The sequence below is a fragment of the Geospiza fortis genome, unplaced genomic scaffold (assembly GCF_000277835.1).
Source record: "Geospiza fortis unplaced genomic scaffold, GeoFor_1.0 scaffold13, whole genome shotgun sequence".
In the NCBI taxonomy this organism is placed as follows: Eukaryota; Metazoa; Chordata; class Aves; order Passeriformes; family Thraupidae; genus Geospiza; species Geospiza fortis.
In genome coordinates, this window is record NW_005054384.1 from 1,980,316 (window position 1) to 1,999,623 (window position 19,308).

The 19,308-nt window shown below is 39.7% G+C and overlaps 1 protein-coding gene across 7 annotated transcripts in view; it reads right to left on the reverse strand.

Annotated features, from left to right (window-relative positions):
* Positions 1-9,126: 9,126 nt before the first annotated feature.
* LMO3 (LIM domain only 3) overlaps positions 9,127-19,308 on the reverse strand; it is a 137,188-nt gene continuing 127,006 nt past the window's right edge. For all 7 annotated transcript variants that reach the window (XM_031060531.1, XM_031060529.1, XM_031060530.1 and 4 more), the window contains 2 exons: positions 18,524-18,649; positions 9,127-9,828 (listed from right to left, as the gene is read on the reverse strand). In XM_031060531.1, coding sequence (XP_030916391.1) covers positions 9,723-9,828; positions 18,524-18,649 — 232 coding nt within the window. In that variant the 3' untranslated portion in view covers positions 9,127-9,722. The remainder of the gene's footprint in view (positions 9,829-18,523; positions 18,650-19,308) is intronic.

Consider the following 19,308-nt stretch of genomic DNA (forward strand, 5'->3'; position numbering starts at 1 on the left):
ACAGTGGCCAGGTATGTGCACCTGGGAGCCCCATCCCTCCTGCAGAGCTTTATTCAGCACCTCCACTGATGCCTAAAGTCTGTCCACGGTGTTCTGGTGGTTGAGGATTGAGGGATAAAGGCAGAGGAATTTCCTACAGACAGAAAAAATCTGCTATAACAGTATGACACAGTTTGGTTTTTTAAGTTCTTATTTTAGCTGACTTGCTTGTTCAAAGGGGGGATGCTCTAAGACTAGTAAAAGACAAATTTCTCATTTTTATGTTCATTATGCTTCATTTTTGAATGGGAGTTTTTGCTGGGTTCCTCTGCTGCTTGTAGAAGTAGATGATCTTGCTAATCACAGGTGTGTGGGGATTAGTGATACATAATGGGCTGAAGTCTTAATGGAGAGCAAAATATGTGAATGCAGGAGAGAAACCTCCAGAAAGATTATTTTTCAGTGTCTTTAAGAGAGATCAGGGGGCATGATAACTTATCAGAGTCAGTTTTCAGCTCTCAAATTCTACATTCAAATTTTGGCTGAGGTGTTGAGGAATGGCTTCCAGGTTATTCAGAGGCCTTCTGTGACATTCTGGATGCTTTGACTAGCTAAAGAGATCAGCCAGGGCTGTGGTAAAAAATGGATGTAAAATAGGTCCTGCTACCCATTATTCTTCCCAGAGGTAAAATCTTCTCTCTGCTGCTGCCACCAACAGCACCTCTTTTGATTTTAGTGAGAATTAATCTGATTTTTATGGGCCTTGTGTATGATCAGAGATGTGTCCAAATCAAGTCTCTGTAATGGAAAGATTTTTGGTCTATCTTAGTTAATTAATTGTGAACAATAACAAAGAGAGAGCAAATGTCAGAGTTCTGATTTGCCAGGTTGGGGCTTGGGTGAGAACGAGGTGTGGGTAAGGTAGGAAAAATTGAATTTAAACTGGCTTCATTTTTTTTCAGGAAGATAGAAGAAGTTGCTTTTCTGGGTGATGCTGTGAGTAATAGTTTTCTACCAAAACTAAATTATCCAGTTGAAAGAGCACAGGAAAAAGATTTGCTACATTGGTTACTCATTTTCTCCAACAGAACCAAAACATGTTTGATCCCAGTGGTCTTTGGCCATAGCAAGTTGGACACAAAGGACACACCAAAGATGTGGCATGGGCTGGATTCGGTTGGGTTTTCTTTTTGCTAGGGACTGTAAGAAAGCACAGCCATAGCAGGCCTAAAGGTATCATCTTTTTAAATTACAGCTGCAACATTTTCTTCCTTGTGAATTTAGCCTGAAATATTTGCTCTCTTTCAGGTCTTTCAGGTCACATCTCATCCACTTCTGTTTTGTGTAATCAACCAATTAATAATGGCTTAAGAAGCAGGCAGACCTAATTGGCATATGCTTTGCTGAAGAATAGTCATGAATGTGAAAATAAATTGTAGAGATTGTAATTGTTTTCCTTGCCTCATTCTTTCTCACTGTATTAGCCCTTGTAGAAACTCAGGGGAGAATATTCTGGATCAGACCAAAGTTCTTGTCTAGCCAAGTGTCTGTCTCTGTCAGGGGCTATTAAAAGGTAGTTTGGAGCTGTGATAAGAAAAAGTAAAGGCAGAGCAATCTTTTCTCCAGCACTTTCCCATCAATTAGAGATTTTTAGATAATCCCTAAGCTACAATTTGTATATTTTGCTGTTCTCCTGCTCTGATATTTCATATGCTCAGCTGGTGCTATTGAAAAATCCCACAATTACCACCCTCACATATCCTGCCAGGTAGAAAAGTGGTGTATTATCTCCACATTATGGATCTTGAACTGAGGAGCTGAAAGACTTGAAATGCCACCATCTAAAAATAGATTAGAGCTGTTACACTTCATTAGCACAATAAAAACTTTGGACCAAATTGATACCCAGCCTGCCCTTAAAAATCCAACCTCTCCATAAACTCCCTATTACAATACCACAGGATGAGGCAAGGGTGACTGCAACCCTGGGATTTTATGGCACTCCTGTGTTGCTTCCCTTTCTCAGTAAATGCCAGCAGCATGACAATCCTGTGCATTATGGCCTCAGTTGCACAGAGCTGCTTCCTGATGACTTTCAAGGCTCCAAGATCTGGATCTTTCAGATTTTTCAGCTGGCCATACAAGATATGACAAAAGTTTCAAGAGGGCTTTGAGGGGAAGGGAGAGGAAAAGCCTGTTGTCACCAAAATAAACTGGGATGGGAGGCCAAAGCAGAAATTTTCCTTTCTGCTGCAGTCTCAGTGGTGATATTTTATCACTTACATGGTGATTGAGAGATGTAGGAACAGATGTGAGCCTGTCATTCTAAATTGAAGGCATTTATTTGGCATTTATCAGCTTTTTCTTTATTTTTAATTAGTATGTACTCATTGTCACAAGGCTACTGCACTCCAGAAAGGCATTGTGTACAAGGAGTACTGAAATGCTCTGCTTCAGCTTGAACAAAAAAACAATCAAAATTCTTTTATAGCTGCTGGTACTTTATTATTGTTCACAGCTCATGTGTTTGGTTAGCAGTGGGACATCTGATCTGGATACCTGGATTTTATTCTGCAGTTGTGAATAGCTAATAAATCTGTGTATTATGTGCCTAAAAGTTCTTATAATGTAAGATTTGGGAGATCTATATTGTTTTTTCCTTATTCTGTTCATCCAGAAAGCTGGTTCCAGTACTGGCAGTATATTGATTGGATGCCACTGACACTAGTTTTATGTTCTTGACATAAAAAAGGCCTAAACAAAAGTTATGTATTTTAAATAAGGAATAAAGATGCTTAGAAATACTTATGGATAACATTGGAAAAAACCTAAGTTTCCTGGAAGCAGAAAAATATTAAAAATCTGGTCTTAGTTTCCAGATCTTTGTATTCAGATTAAAACAATAGATATGAACTACTTTTGTCTTTGGCCTAACAGTTTACCAATAGGGCTTTTTACGCCCATTATTTTGTATATGTGTCTCCTTATAAACCCTTCACTCTTAGGAAGAACATAAAGAAAAATAATCTAATTTTATATTGCTACAGTAATAGGTAGAAAGGTATGTAGACAGACTACTTTCCCACATTGAAGTTTAGAGATTTTTGTGAAAGGAACCACAATTGTGTGTATGACAAACAAGCACAACCTGGATCCCAGCTGGGTACAAAGACAAATCCATAGGTTGTCCAGCACTAGTGGTGCTGCTTCTTTCTCTTTTCCCTGCCAACTCCTTTGCTTATGTATTTTATATGAAATGGAAGCCAAAGTTTATGGCATTTTGCATCCTGATTTTGCATCAGGATTTGCATCCTGATATCCTCATCTTGACATCTATGGAAAGATAGTGTTGGGACAGGGAAACAAATTTGTCATCTTGTTATCTTCTAATTTGGATTGATTTGGTTTGATTTTGCTTTAACGTAATCTAGACATTGTTTCCCTGTAGTGGGACAAAGAGGTTCTGAAGAAACTATTATACAGAATTTCCTAGCAATTTTCCCCTCTCGTACAGTACCTATCATATTTTGCTTAACTATAGCAATCTTCCCAGGTTCAAATGCTCTACTTAGCTGTGTTTAGGGTTTACATGAACTGTATGGATTTCATGCATTAGATGAGACCTTGCTTAGAATACTAATGTTATATGCTTTACAATGATGCAGTGAGTCCCAATTTGGTTTTGATTGCAATAAACTGGAGGCAAACGTGCAAACCTTTGCTAATTTAAGTTGATTTTACCTTTATCGTTTTGCATATTACATGATCTAGAGCCACACAAACAAAAGCTTGTTTGGACTTACCATGCTTTCCTTTTCAGAAAACAGAATTCTTTTTAATTAAAAACACTTTAAAAAAATCAGTATGTGTAATTGCTAACACCTGCTATGTGTTACTAACAGATGTTTCTTACTTACCTAAGGGAACTGTTATAATTACACTGTACGCTTATTGGAATGGCATTTAACCAAGATAGTTTAGGAACTTTAGGTGGTGACTTTGTGTTCTTTCATTCATCTTTCCTTTAAAAAACTGTAAAAAAAATAGGTGAACAACCAGGCCTCCAGCTCATATTCACCAAACTCAGTTCAGAGCAACGGAACTCTGGATGTTCAGCCTCTCCTTGATAACCCTGAGCATCAAAGAGAAGTTTGGATTTGTTGCTCCAAGCTTTGCCCCAGAGCCTGTCTGTGCAATCCTGGGGTGGGATGGTTACAAGCCATGCTAACAGTGGGCTTTGAGGGAGGCAGACTTGCTGGCTGACCTGAGCAGCCCACCTAATCTCTCTGTTTCTGTGCTCTTTGCTGTGAAAGGCTGGCAGTGTGGCCTCTTCACGATAGTCATTAAGGTTGGCAAAGACCTCTGACCTTCGCACTGCCCAGCCCACCACTGAACCACACCCTGGACACCACATCCACAAATACCTCCAGGGATGGTGCACAGCTTCCTCCAGTGCTTGACAACCCATTTTTTGGTGAAAGAACGTTTCCAATCCAAACCTCCCCTGGCCCAACTCGAGGCCATTTCCTTTTGTTGCTTGTCCCTTGGGAGAAGAGACCAACATCCACAGAGGAGAGAGGCCCAAATCATGAGTGTTTTCCCAGGGTTTTAAGATTTTTGGGTTGGGTTAGAGGTCAGCAGGACTAGCTCTGGGTGTTGTCCTGTCACCAGGGCTGTGAAGTGCAGGTTTTGAGGGGAAGGGGCAGAAAGGCTGTCCCCATGGCTGCTCCAGAGCTCCGCCTTCCTGCACCTTCCGACTCTGCTGCCGAGCAAGACACTTCGTGTTCTCCCTCTGCATCTTCATTTATGAAACTAATCACACAATTACCTGCAGGCATGTGTTAAATATGACACTGGTCTCTGCAAAATAATGGGCCAATTGCAAACAATGAATAAAGAGAGGAAGCTCCATTTATAACCGCTGTTTCAACAGAGCTGTGTTGTAATCAAAGTGATCTGAGGGTGACTCATTAATTAATTGATGTTCTTTTTTATTATGTGCTATTGAGTTAATGAGTAATTTGTGCTAGATAACTCTCTGAACACACTGATTACGTGAGATATTTTCTGGGGCTTTCATATCAATGACATGCTGAATAGGTGGAAGATGGTATTTGCTTATGTATACTCATTATTAGCAGGTTCAGGATGAATATAAATCAGCAGAAGGGCATTTTAAAAGGTATTAGATACATGCAGCTCTTACTTTAATGCTTTAAACAGATACTCTTCAGCTTTTAATGCCTTAAATAGTATTAAAATCACTTCCTTTATAACACTTCTATCAGCCACAATTGGCAGCTTTTAGGAAGGTGCCTACACAAAGGATTTTTACTGGGAGCATGTTTGTGCTAATGGCCTATTACCTTGCACATATTGTATTTTGGTTTCCTTTTGCAAGGTACCGAGCAGTAAACAGGTTTGGACTGCATCATTGGCCTGAAGTAGGAGGAATGTGTTAAGTGAATATGTAATTGGCTTTTTTTTATCTAAAGTGGTATTTAAAGGAATCAAAACACTGTTCTTATATACAGTACACACTTTGCTTTGTATAGTTCGACTTGTTAAAGCTTTTGCTTTATTGAAACCACAACATCTCCAATGCCATAGGAGTTTTTTATTCATTGAACAACAAATGGCTAAATTGATAATTTAGTCTGACAACAGCAGCACAGTGGAAGCTTTCAGAAAAATCAGCTAAATGTATAAAATTATACCCAGCAATCACTACAGACCTTCATTTTTGACAAGATTTGTTCTAGGTACAGATGACTGTAAACTACCTACTGCTGAGAAAATTATAAGAAGCTGCTGCATATTACGTTGAAAAAAGCCTTTAAAGTACTTTAAAATCTGTACAGTTGAAACCTTGCCACAGTCCCTGTTTGTTTTTTTTTCCCCAGTCTCCCTTCTCATTGACCACTTTTCAATTTATCTTCCCCAAGTCATTTTAGGTGTAGGCAGTTAGGAACATTTGAGGGATTGCTGGATGATTTTACTTTATTTACATTACATGAACATTTTGGGAGGATAGAAAAACATGAAAGTGTGCTTAAAAAAACAAACACCAAACAACCCAGAAGATAGAAAACCACAATCATGAAATAGATCAACTTTTAGCCCTGGTCACTGCTTCTGCCAAATCCAGGCTGTCTTGATCCATCACCAGTTGTGGCAGATAACAGACACGGCAGGTTACAGTTGTCAGAGGAGCTTTTTACAGCTGAAAATCAAGGTTTGATAATTTTTAGCTTTCCACATGGCTCAAAACCAGCCATCCAAGTAGATTGTAGTAGATTTAAAAAAAAAAAACAAAACCTATTGATGCTATTATTAGTTTTGTGTGGCTAAACTTCACGATGTGTGCAGATAAAGATGGGAGGCACAAGTGGAAGCATTTCTGCCTGGCAAATACACTGAGTAAGGGTCACTCTCAGAGTGGTTTGCTGGATGCAGACAGCTTGCTGACACACACAGTGATGGAGAAGGAGAACCAAGGCAGATAACAAAAAGCAACCCAAAGGAATGGTCTAGACCTCTGTCAAAATGATCACTAAAGTGGCCTGGCAGATAATCTCTCTCCAGTATTGACTTTTGATGATATACTTTATTGGAGTTGTAAATGTTTCCATTAAATATTTCAACTCTCAGCCATTACTTTAACAGCCAGGCAAGAAGGAAGTTTGAAATAGAGGAAAATATGTAATTGATCTTTGACCTACATCAAATCTAAATTTATTCTGTATCCTTTACATACAAAATTTAGATATGTATGTGAATAAGATAGATGAGCATAAAGTGCTCAAAGCAATGCCATACCATTGTGCACTGCAAACATATCCATATTTCTTTATCCTTGCATCAATTAAGATTGACAGAATGGTGAGACTATTTTTTTTTTTGCTCTCTAGCAGGACCACCTACTTCTTCCACACTTTGAGCCTAGGTCACAAAATGCACATATGAGCAATGTAGCATGTAGTAACGAGCAACTCTTTTCCCATTTCCCTCTCTTCATTTGCTCCATAAAGAGCTGAGCAGCGGCACTTTGTGGGAATGAGAGATTCCTTGAGCATTTACAGCACTGTTAGTGTTTAGTTGCCATCATCCCCAGCCAAGCCTTCCTCAGGCTGAGCTGGTGTTGGTGCTTTCCTGCCTCAGATTCTCTCCCGGGAATGCTCTGCTCCTCCCAGCTTGTCCCAGCCCTGCTTGTCGCACCTCTTGGTTTTCTGAAGAGCCAAAAATGCTTCACAAAAGCACTGTATCCATCAGCCCCATGGGAGAGACAGAGACAACTGAGGCACAGAGAAGTGGAGTGACATGCCCAGGCTCACAGGGAGTCAGAGTCAAGGACCTTTCTTTCTTATTTCTGAACCAGGGATTTCTATCTGTTCTGCAGGCTACTGCTGAAAAGCAGAAGAGAGATCTTCCCCATTTCTAATGGAAAGACCCCAGAGGGGCTGGAGGAGAAAATTGAAACTGGGCTCAAAACAAGATAATATGATCCGTCCCTTTCTGTCCATCCTGACCTTCTTGGAAAGGACAGCTTGTTTATTGCTCTGAAGTGGGTCTGTGAGAGCCTAATGGTACCTCTGACACCAACTGCTTCGTTATCCCAAAGACATTAAGGGACTGGGGAAGGGAGTGCAAGAGACACTTTTGTGCTCAAGGTTAGGAAGGAAGATAGTCCACAAAAGAGGGCTAAATTTAATTTGAAAAACTATGTGGCACTATTTCTTCTAATTAACAAGAACAGCCTGAGCAGCTGGTGCATTTCTTTCTGGTCCTGTATGAGTCAGAGTCAAGTTTTGTGAGCCATGCTTATTTTCAAAAGGGTTCACAGCCAGGAAAAAAAAAAACACACTGTAACAACAGTCATGAAAACTAAATATCTATTTCTAAGTCAAGCCACTGTGCAGTGTGCTCTTACCATACACTTAAGGAATTTCCCCACTGCATTACAAAGTTTCTTTGACCATCCCCAGCAAAAACATGCTGAAACTGCAACAGGACAGGCAGAGCAGGGAAGGACAGCAGTCAACTTGAGCAGAGTCATGGGTTCATACTTGAAATAAAAACAAGAGCTTAGCTTCATAACAACACAGGGTATATAGTGGGTTTCTTGTTGGCTTTTTTCCCCTCTTCTTAATACTGTTTTGTTTGTTTGTTTGTTTTTAATACAGGTTGTTTTCCCAGTGAGCTAGATTACAGTGGCAAACAGACAAGACATAAATATGCATCGAACAACTTTTTAAGCATTCATCCTGCTTTCCTTTGCCAAACACCTGTAAGCTCTGTCAGGGGCGTGAGCACTTAGGGACGTCCTGCTGATGCAATAGCTTCATGGCTTTAAAAACGGAGGTCCACCTCTCCTAGAAAAAGAACTGATTGCCAACAGGAGCTGTCAGCAGCGATTCCACCTCTGTCAAAAGGATTTTAATTGCCAGTATTGATGGGACAAACCTGTAGGATGTTGGCATGGACAGCAAGGTACCTGTGCAGTCGAGTGTGGTAGCTCCCGCTCGCTATTGCAAAGTTTTGTCCCATCCACATCAGCATTTAAATTACCTTCAGCATTCACCGAGGTGGGTAATTAGCAACCAGTCACTCTCCCAGTGTCAGCTCAGGGTCGTTTCCTTAATGTAAATAGACCCTCAGAGGGGGCTGTTTACAGTGCCTTCTACTTTCACTTTTTATTTTTTTTTCCAGGGTTTGTTGAGGACGCAGCCCCAGAAAGCATATTAGGGTTAAGCCCTGATTAAAAAAACTTAATGATTTCAGAAAAATAACATATATATTTTTATATATATATGCATATATATATATATAAAATAAGATACCCAGAGGCACCGGTTTGCATTAGGGCTTAATTTTTTTCCAGCTAAATTAAAAATCAAATCCAGGCATTTGGAATGCCTAAGGGGCACAAAAGCAACACCCAAAGTCATTAACTTTTGCACCTTTTATAATATAGCTCAAACCAGTCAGATTTGCTTTTCAAAATTTTGTAGTAAAATAAAAGTGCTCTTTGAGGAAAATCCATGCAATTAAACAGCAGATGCTTAACCCCTGAAAAATAGAGGCTTATAAGAGAAGTGCTGATAGACCCTTAACCATAGCATCATTAGCAGCAGGTGCTGCTAGTTATTAGTTTTCTAAATAGTTTTAATGTAAACAGTATTCTTAAGCTCTAAGTGTAGCATAATGGTTGGGATTTGCTCTTTAATGCTTTTTACTAGAAAGATACAGCTCATTTAAAATAGCTGGTAGATACAGAAAGCATAAATATACAGTAAGTTTAGACACTGATTGTACTAAATGCAACAATACAAAGAAGCAAACAGGAACACAAATGGTAACACAATAAAACTGTATTACATTTGTGCTTCAAATATTACAATACATTATGTACAATAGTCCAAAATAAACATCTCATGCCAAATGACACAAAAATAAACAAAAAAAAAACAAAACAAAAAACAAACCCCAAACAAACTGAAAATCCCAAGAGCAAGCAGAAAGAATCCAGCTGTATATACAGTACCTTTTTTAATTAACATTCAACTCTGAACTGGAGCAATTTTCACTACATACAGATGCAGTCCGCCTTTTATTTCACGCAACCATTCTGTCTCCCTAAATCTATGCTATTCAGTAGGTTCCTGTGTCATTTCTTATATACATGTTGAGCAAAAAAGATAAAAGAAAGTAGTGCTTTTTATTCTTAATGATGTGGCATCCGATCAGCGGACCTGGGGTGCATAACCTTCTTTCATTAAACCCTCCTCATAGTCTGTCTGGCACAGAATCATGTTGTTCTTCAGGAAAAATTTGTCTCCAACACAAAATCTGAAATTGAAATAATAAAGAGAAGAGAAAAAGAGAGTTTGAGGGTAAATGGTGGGGTATGGTCTCATTGGTTGAGGGTTGTAGAGCAAGTGTTGGCTGGACAGCACCCAGATGTGCATGTGGGAAAGCCCAGCAGAGGAATTGCCCTGGTGCCACAATTAATTTTTTTCATTGATTTTAAATGTGTGCTTTCAACAAAATCTGGTGCATTCAGGCACTTTTGCTTGCCCAGCCAAAGTGACTTCATTCAAAGCCCACTGTGGGCTGTGGGAGTCCTGGATCAGGTCACTGGCACACAGCTAAAAACACAATAAATATCCCAGGCTGCTGAGCAGAGTGAAAAATAAATGTCCTGCAAACCAGAAGGAAGAAGAAATACAGCAAAGCATGCAGCGGAAAGCTTGTCTGAGATATCATGTATTTGTCTTGTGTCCTAGTAAGAATTTCTTGTTATGTTCCAGTTGGATATTTCACTAGATTTGATTTTAGTTGGTGATTCTGAGAACTGCTTTAGTACACACACAACTTACTGTAAAGTATATGTAAACCAGAGACACGTAGGCATGCAGGAAAAAAACCCACCCTTTTTCCTTTTTTACCTGTAGGAGTTGATTATAAATTTAGTTACCCAGCTAACTACTCTCTCATGGTATCAGTGCACCTACCTTGTTATGGTATTACGTGCATCAGAACGATCTGATTGCTGCAAAACACCACTGAGAGACTGCATTTGCCTCTCTCTGATGAGCAGGACAATCACATAATGTTAATGCTCCTGGCTGGCTGACTTCAAACTTTGAGTAAAGTAGGATTTCCCAGTTAAGAAATATATGCTTGAATTCAAGAGGGCTCTTCCCTGACACACCCTGCAGTCCTTCTTCCCCTTGACAAAGCCATTCTTCTGGAAGATGCTTAGGGAGAAGTGAATGGGGCCAGTGCAGAAAAAAAGTTTCCCTAATGACTGCCTTGGCAGGGTTACATGGCTTTGTTTGTAGTGAACTCTACAGCTATGAAATATATTGGGAGGCACTGCTTGCCTTATTCCAATTAAAATGAAAGAAAGTAACCTAAATGAACCCCCTAACACTGATGTGAATAAATGAAACCAGCTAATTATGGATCTCAGTACACGAAGTATTGTTTAATGTGTAAGGGATTATTATGTCCTTTTTTAATATAATTTCCAAATGGTGACATCTTGGACACAATTAGGGTCAGATATAAATGCTTGTGTTGTTTACGGTAGATTTACCAGCAGAGAAGCTCTGGGAATAGCTGGATATGTATTTAATTGTAACAATTTAACTTTCAAATAGTGGTGCCTGCTGGAGTTGACCCAGTAAAACTCCATAAATGACACAGGTTGACCCCTGATAGTGGTCTGTCTTTATCAGATAGTCAATTTCTAATGATGTTTGAGCAGAAATCTTGGTGAATTGTTACAGATTAAATTGTGTATGGAAAGCAGTCCTTTAATGTTTTGTGAAGTTGGAGGTTTAAATGAGTAGCAGTTGGACTGATTTACATTTGTGAAGATTGGAATGCTAGACAAACAGTGAACCCATTTATTTTCCAACTGGGTAGCTTTGGAAATTTATCCTTATGCTAGCTAAATAGATAGAGGGAAAATAGTGTAATAAAAAAGTGGATTGAAAAGAATTAGCTCTGCTCTTAAAGGAAAATTGGTTTGTTTATTTGTGGACTTTTTTTTTTCTGTGGGATTACTGCCTGCTGCTGATGATGATTGAAAATAGAGATTATGGGAGGATCCTGAAATCTTTAAGTTATTTATGGTCAACATTCTTTTACAGAATGTAAAGGTTCCTATTATTCTTCCCACCCCAATCCTGGTATACTAGGCTACTAACAACACAAAATGATTTTGAATAGCTATGTTGAAATACACAATTCATACATAAAAGTTGTTCTTTGGTGTTTTTTCCTAGTTTCCATCTTTTGTATTTTTGTCCATTGACAGCAATGCTGAGAAAAATTCTTTTGTGCACCTTACAAGATTAGGTGAAAGAGTTGTAACCAGTGCCAACATGTAGCACTCATTTTTCCCAAATAAGCCACATTTAAAATCAACGAAAAACAAAGAAAATCCACCAGTGCACCAGTGGGAGATGAAACCACCTCTGCACCCAGCAGAAAACACTGAACTGAGAATGTTGTTCAGCTGTGTGTATTCCTTTTGTTCTAGGGTAAGACAGACCTCAGCAAACTAATTTTTTTAAAGCATTTAATAAATGAAAAATGCGCTGCTGAAGTGCAGTTCACTTGCATGGCAATATTTAATACATGTGGCTCCATGCAACATGGTTTGCACCAAGATCCTGGCTGAAGGATTTTTGTTTCCCAGCCCTCAGAGCAGCGACACAGTTTGAATTAAACTGCAGGGGCTACCCGGGAGTGTCAGGATGCCTTTCCCAATAACAAATGTCAATGCCTTTTGCTTTAGTAATGTGATATGAGGAGCCAGAAGTGCTCTATCTATGTGTGCTGGCATGTGACAGCTTTATGCACGAGTGGCCTCAAACACACAGAGTTCCCCTTGTGCTCCAAGCGTGCAGCAGTCCTGGGGACAGGCTGCCAGTGTCTGTCTGTCTGATAACCTGTGGGATGGGGTCTGCCTGCATGGGAAGGCATCTTCTGGATGGTCCTCTGTGCCTTGGGGGAAACCTGTTGCTGGTGATGCTAAGGGTTCAAATTCTGCAGCTGTTTTGATATTACACAAGCTCGGTGACAAGCATATTTGGCTTGTGCGGGCCCCCGAGTGTTAAATGTGTGAATTGTGCACTCGTTAGGTGACAAAGAGGTAAGCACCAGGTGAAAAGCCTATAATCCTGGCATGCTGGCTCCCAGGTGCAATGGGACAGGGCAAGTAAGCAGATGAAGTATGAGGAATTCTGGCCATTCACACTTTCAAATTTATTTGACCCTCAAAACCAGATTTGGCCTCTCCTGAAGTGAAAGATGTGTAACCACTTCAGATTGGGTTTGAACACTGCAAGATTTACACCTGGCTCAGCTTTAAAATGGGAGGGTAAATTGAAGCCTAACCTCCCACTAAGGTTAGGATTTTTTTATGTAATTGGCACAGGATGTAAATCAGGGCACAATTTGGGCACACGCATTAAATGGAGTCGAGGAGCATGTTAAGATGCCACTGTGCTAGGAGCATATAATTAGGCAAGATTATTACTCTTCTAGCAGGCAGATGGTAGTCTTCAGCCTTCCCTAAAACCCTCACCCAATTTTTTTAATAGGCCTGCAAGATGAAGAGGGAAGAATATACAATAGGCTGCATTAACATGCCAGATTGGACTGAGCACCATGAATTGATAATAGTACTTTTGACACGACTGTAACATTAGTAGGATGACCATTATAATTAACCTACATCCTAGAGCCCCTGTCATATTTTACTCTGGCAAAAGGAAGGCCATTTATATTACAAAATGACCTCTGTTATCACCTTGTTTGGAAGGGAAGGTGTGCCTAGACTAATCACAAGAAGAATAAAACTTCTATTTTGAGAAGTAGCTCTTTCATTGTTCAGAACAGATATTTAAGGAGATCTCACTGCTGTCTGTCATCTTTTCTGATGCACAGGACACGTGTCAAGGTACTGAAGACTACTTAAGAAACCAAGAGAAATATTGCTATGAAGGAAGATGGCTTCGTGTGTGCCTCCTCTGGTAATGCCAGATCTTTGTGGCAGCAGAAAGAAACAAAATCTGGAAGCATTTAGTTGATTTCCTGAGGATTAAGACAGTTCAGACTTACCACACCCACACCCTTCCCCTCTGCTTTTTGCAGTCAGTAACTTGGGCTCTGCTTTTCCCCTTTCCTCTCTTTTTAAATGTTGGGCTTCCAGCAGAACTCACATTAACGTCCATCTATGTGCATCACTGAGAGAACAAAGCCACTCTCTTACACCACAGATCATCAGTCCACACCTGTGGCTTATTGATTCTGGGGTTCTGTCAAAATGTCCATTTCAAAGGCTGGAAAGTGGGAGCTGTGCCTGAGTTTGTACATTTTTACCAGAATACACAGACACAGAATCCCAGTTCAACTTCAAATGGCAAACCTCAACTCAGTGTGCTTTTCATGCACTGTTTTATAAAAAGGTGGATATGGACAATATGCTAATTTGTGTTCTAAATTTTGAGACATACAATGAAGATGAGCAGTACTCAGCCCTTCAGAATTTATAGAATGACCACTCATGCAAAAATCTAATATTGGTGTTTGAAAAAAGGATGTCCCTGGCATTGTATTCCCTCTCCCCTTCTTGACAGAGAACAAAGGCAGCATTGTGTGGGCATTTTACAGTTTATATTGGAGGTAAGTGTTTACATCTACATCAGGACAGCAATTTCAACGAGTATGTAACCATTTTTAGTCCAGTTTCTATTAAAATAAAGGCAATTGCAGATAGAAGGGTAGAACGGGCGATTTAAACACCTCTCAGCGATAGCAGATGGGGGTTTTAAGCCCTACTCTGAGCTGACTTCAAACGGCAGAGAGAAAAAATCACAGGAGTGGGGAACAAGGTGCTAAAGACGCCGGCAGAGTGAGAGGAAGGACACACAAACTCGGGGAAGTGGGAAAGCCGGAGGCAGGCTGACATCATCTCTGCAGTCAAAAGTGTCGAAAGTGTCAAAGGCACAGCTGAGCCCACTTGCAAGATTTTCCACCCCGTTTTGTTAGTCACACACATGCAGCCTGACAAAGTGTGAAAGGCAGTGTCTGTTTACAAGTTTATTCTTCCAGTGGTTTCCTTCCCCCATCCTTCCACCTTTAAATTTTCCGCAGAAATGAGGTATATTGAGGTTACTGTCGACGTGGGGTGAAGGGCTTCTGAGGAGAAGTTAAATATGTTTACAGAGAAGAAAGGGGAGCACTCTCACACTATTAAGCTGACTGTCACTAAGCTCTGCAGGTACTTAGGCGATGGAAAAACTTCAAATTAGGAGTAAGCTGGACAGAGACATGAGAGATAAGAGGATGCTAAAACCTTTAGGCTAGGAGCAGAGCTTAATATTCACAAAATTGCTACAGCTTTAAGCATCAGTATCAAGAAAAATGTGGGGGAAATATCTCAGAAACTGTCTGGCTGGAGCAATTAGGTCCTGGAGCTGAATAGCTTTATGAGAGGGAAAATAGGAGGCAGTGCCTGTTTGACACCAGGGGACCAGGCTTAGTGGCTCAGGAGCTGTGTCCACAGTGTGTCTTCCTGGAGCACAGTGTGTGAGACAATGCCTTTTTCTCCTCACCCTGAAAAAGTCACATTCAGGAGGCCAATAAAGGGACTGGCAATGCTATGAGTTAGTTCAGAGCTGGAGTTCATGGCCTGAACAGAAGTCCCCTCAAGTGAAGGCAGCCTAATTACCATCCACACCGAGGCTTGCACTGGATGGTGAGTTGTAGATATTCAGAAATAATAAAGCAAACAGTGAAGTTATCCATAAAATCAGAAAAATCACTGAATCATCACAAAGAGCACTAGGCAAAAAAAGGCAGGCATCTCTCTGGGCCAGGACCAACCCTTTAAAGGGTAGGAAAGTGAGGGTCATGCAATAGCAGGAGCAAAGGATGGGCTGCCCCAAGGAGCAGTGAGATGTGTGCTAATATAAATATTACCTAGCTTGAAAAGCAGAAGGAGATGGAAAAGGAGCAAGGGCCCAGAACATCAGAAAAAAAAATCAGTTTTGACAAAGTAGTGCAATCTGAAGAAACAGTTCTGTATTCTCATGAACATTGCGTGCATTCTGTTAGGGAAAAAGCCTGAATGGTAGATGGTAACTGAAAATGAAACGTGGAATCAAACAGAGAGCACTTCATACTCTGCAAAACTACTGTAGAGGAGGACCCAAAGGTTTTAAAATTTAATGGGGGAAGAAAATGTGCAATTGGGGAATAAGGCTAAACAAGTTCTGCGATAGGTGGTGAGCCTTGACACACCCATTGGTGATTTTTGGATATATTTGATCTGTTTGTGAAAAAAAAAATGTTCTCTTCAATAAATAAATTACATATTGGTGGAATTAGTGGCTGGAGCAAAAGGAAAAAGCAAATATAAACCCCCTCAATAACATTATTTTGTGTACAAAGGGGCAGCAGAAACTTAAAAAAGTTAAACTGAAGTCTCATAAACACATCCTTACACAGAATCTGCTGTGTGGTTTTGATTAGCTTGAGGGGAGGAAGAGAAAATGATCCTAAAGGACAACAGAAACTATTAATGAAATGGTGAGTGACAAGATTTTTCTGCTTAAAAGAGAACAGAAAAACGTTTCATAGCAGATCTGAAAACCTCCAAGCTGCTGATGGGCCAGGTGTCTAACAATGTGGAGGTTTATTGTTATTCAAGTAACAAAAAACAGAAGATTTGAAGCTATTGTTGAGAGAATGCAGTCAGTGGGATGCTTTGCCATAGGAACCACAGAAGAGCTATGCTGGAGCATCCATGAAATAGGATTTTTTGTAAAAAACAACAAAATTAATTCTTCAGAGGGCCACTAGTCCCAAATTGTGAGGAAGAAAGGAGCCCTACAAGTAGTCTGCTTTATTAGGCTCCATGAGAGCTATTGCAATGGAATCAGGATTAGGGTCACTTTTGAGAATTTATGAAATTCTTTGAAACTCCTGGAACCACTCCCTGTTTTCACTAGATGAACTACACTGTATTTCAGGTAAATCCATTCCTTTGTTCTCAGTCTAAGACACCTGTAAGACTATTTCGGCAACCCTTTGCCCAAAATACATGCAAAGTAAAAATCAAATAAAAGATTAGATTGAAGTCTCAGGAATAAAAAGGCTGAGAATTATTAAATAACCCAGTTAAGCTCCATTTCAGAAGCATCTAACAGCACTTTTCCAGAGGGATCAGCAGCCCCAGGGAACACCACAATGTGTGTTAGCTGCAAAGTGAAATTGCACATTAGTTTGCAATTGTAATGGTAAAAGAGGAATATTAAAAATATGCATAACAGCTGTGGGGTTTTTTTTATTTTTTTTTTTTTTTTTTTTTTTGGGTGGTGGAGGGTGGAGGGAATAAAAAGAAAGTTCACTTCCTCAGATCCAAGAGTGCTAACTATGATGAAAATCTTTTGCACTCCGGCTAACAAACATTGTCTGCTTTGCTTGACTGATGAAGATTAGCTGACTTCTTACATTAAAGAAGTTTGTCTTGTATGGGCTGAAGTGACAAGACAATAACTAAGTGCTAATTGTGCATAACCAACACTAAAGATATGCAGCCCCATTATGGCATGTAATAAATGAAGCGAACAACAGAAATATATTAGGGGCTTTAATAATGATACCAGAAGTGTGGTTTGGAAAAAAACAGGATGTGAAGGGTTTAGGAAACAAAACCCAGGACACTCTGTGTGTGTGTCTCTTAAATGGGTGCTGCGGGAGCCTCTGCCTGCCTTGCTTGGCTTCTCAGTTCTGTGGCAAGACAAAATTGATATAGGACTTTAAATAGCATTAGAACCTATAATTACTTTGCATTATTATATAGTTTAAGCAGTGGTTATTACTTGCCTGGTATTTTAATTTCCCATGCAACATGATGAAAAAGGTCAATTTGGCTTTTTTTAAAGAGCGTAATTGTAGTGTGCTACACTTATTAGCAGCTGTACATTTTATGGTTCTTTAGGGATGTTTGATTTTTAAATGACTACAGTGTTAAAAAATAATACACTGTAGGACAAGGTGAGTTAGGAAAGCTTATTTAGAGCTGTGTCTAGTTTTGTCATGTCAGACTATTATCTTCCTAATTTTTCATTGCTACCCTAAAAATGTATATCTTGCATTTCTTACCAACTGAAGAAAGGAAAAAAAAAAGGAATGCTATAAAATGCTAAATAGGATCATGTAATAACTGAAAATGAACTGAAAATAATAGGGACATTAAGGGGTGGACATAATTGGCTCTCTCACTTCCTAGACCTCTTAGAGGTCCCTGCTATCAGCTCTGGTGGAGTTGGAAATGGAGCTCCCGGTGAAATCTCCAGCTCCACTCGGAGTGTAGCTGGTATAAACTTGGCTCTATTCACCTCTGAGAAAATCAGATGTTACAATTTTACCATTTTTGACATTCGCTCTCCAACTGTGCCATATGGGTGATGCTTCAGAACAGGGTGTCAGGTTTGGATCCTTGGGATTTTTATAACCTATGGTTTGGATATGGAAATAAAAATAGGACTGTAAGAGGGCCAATGCTGCTACAGAGGAAATGGTGGGAACAACATCTTTTAAATTTAAATGATTACAGTTCTGGCAACAGGAAGAAACAATGTGTACTTTAAAAGAAATACATGTGATAAAAATGAAGAATTAAAGTGAAATTAATGCAATAATGACAAATGGTACTGTTATGCTCTTCTGCAGCAAAGGATCTCAAAGACCTTTATAAATATTAATTAATTAAACCTGACAGACAGCCTTTTGAAGGAGAGGAAGTAACATTATTCTTTTTTATTGATGTGGGACTTGAGGCACAAAAAGTTTTCTGGCCAAGGTCATGGAAGATGGTCTGTATCAGGCCCAGGAACAGCATCCAGGTCTTGCTCTCCATCTTGGGGTTCTACTGCTGGAAAGTGTTTCCTCTTTGGAATGTATGCCCACACCAGTGCTAGCACTCAGCTTATGGAGCAGACCCAAGAAATTCTCTTACCTCTGATTACAAAGCTGGCATGCAAAACAGTCCAGGTGATAAACATTGTCCTTTGCTCTCATCACCATCTCAAAAGCAGGTATGAGCTTACTGCAGGCAGCACAGTTTCCTGTAACGCCAAATAACCTGGAGATACAGAGAGAAATAGATTCTTGATTCATTTTCTTTTTTATTTATTTTTTAAAAATTTATTATTATTTCCCCCACAGCCTGGTCTTTGGCTGACTTCCCCAGCACACCTCCTTTTGGAAAGGCTGGCCTTTGGTGCTTCAACTCTGCCCGATTTGCAGCACAAAGACGTGGCCTTGCCGAAGAGAGCTTTATGACAGACTAATATTGCACCTATTGTGATGTTATATTTTTTTCCTGGAGGTTATACTGACCTTTCTTGATAAAAGAAACATCTTGCTAAACTAAACAAAGAAACAGTAAACACATTAGGGACGTTACATAACTGTGCAGGCAGAGGTCAAGCTGTTTGCATAAGTGGGAAGAGTCTTCTTCTTAGATCCTGCCGTGCAGGAGAGAGCCACATAACCTTGGCTTTTGGTGCTGCTTATTACTAAAACACACTTTAGCTAGAAAGAAATAACACTTGTAAAAGCCAACATTCTTCGCATTTTTGACATCTAGTGCTAAAAGCTTTACCACTATTATTAAAAGAACATTTTATGAACAAGTCATTTAAATCGTCAGAAAGCATTAGTGGTTCATGCACCTTACAACCCTATACCGTAGTTATTGCTATGATTATGTTATTCAGGTAGCACATTAAAGTAAATGAG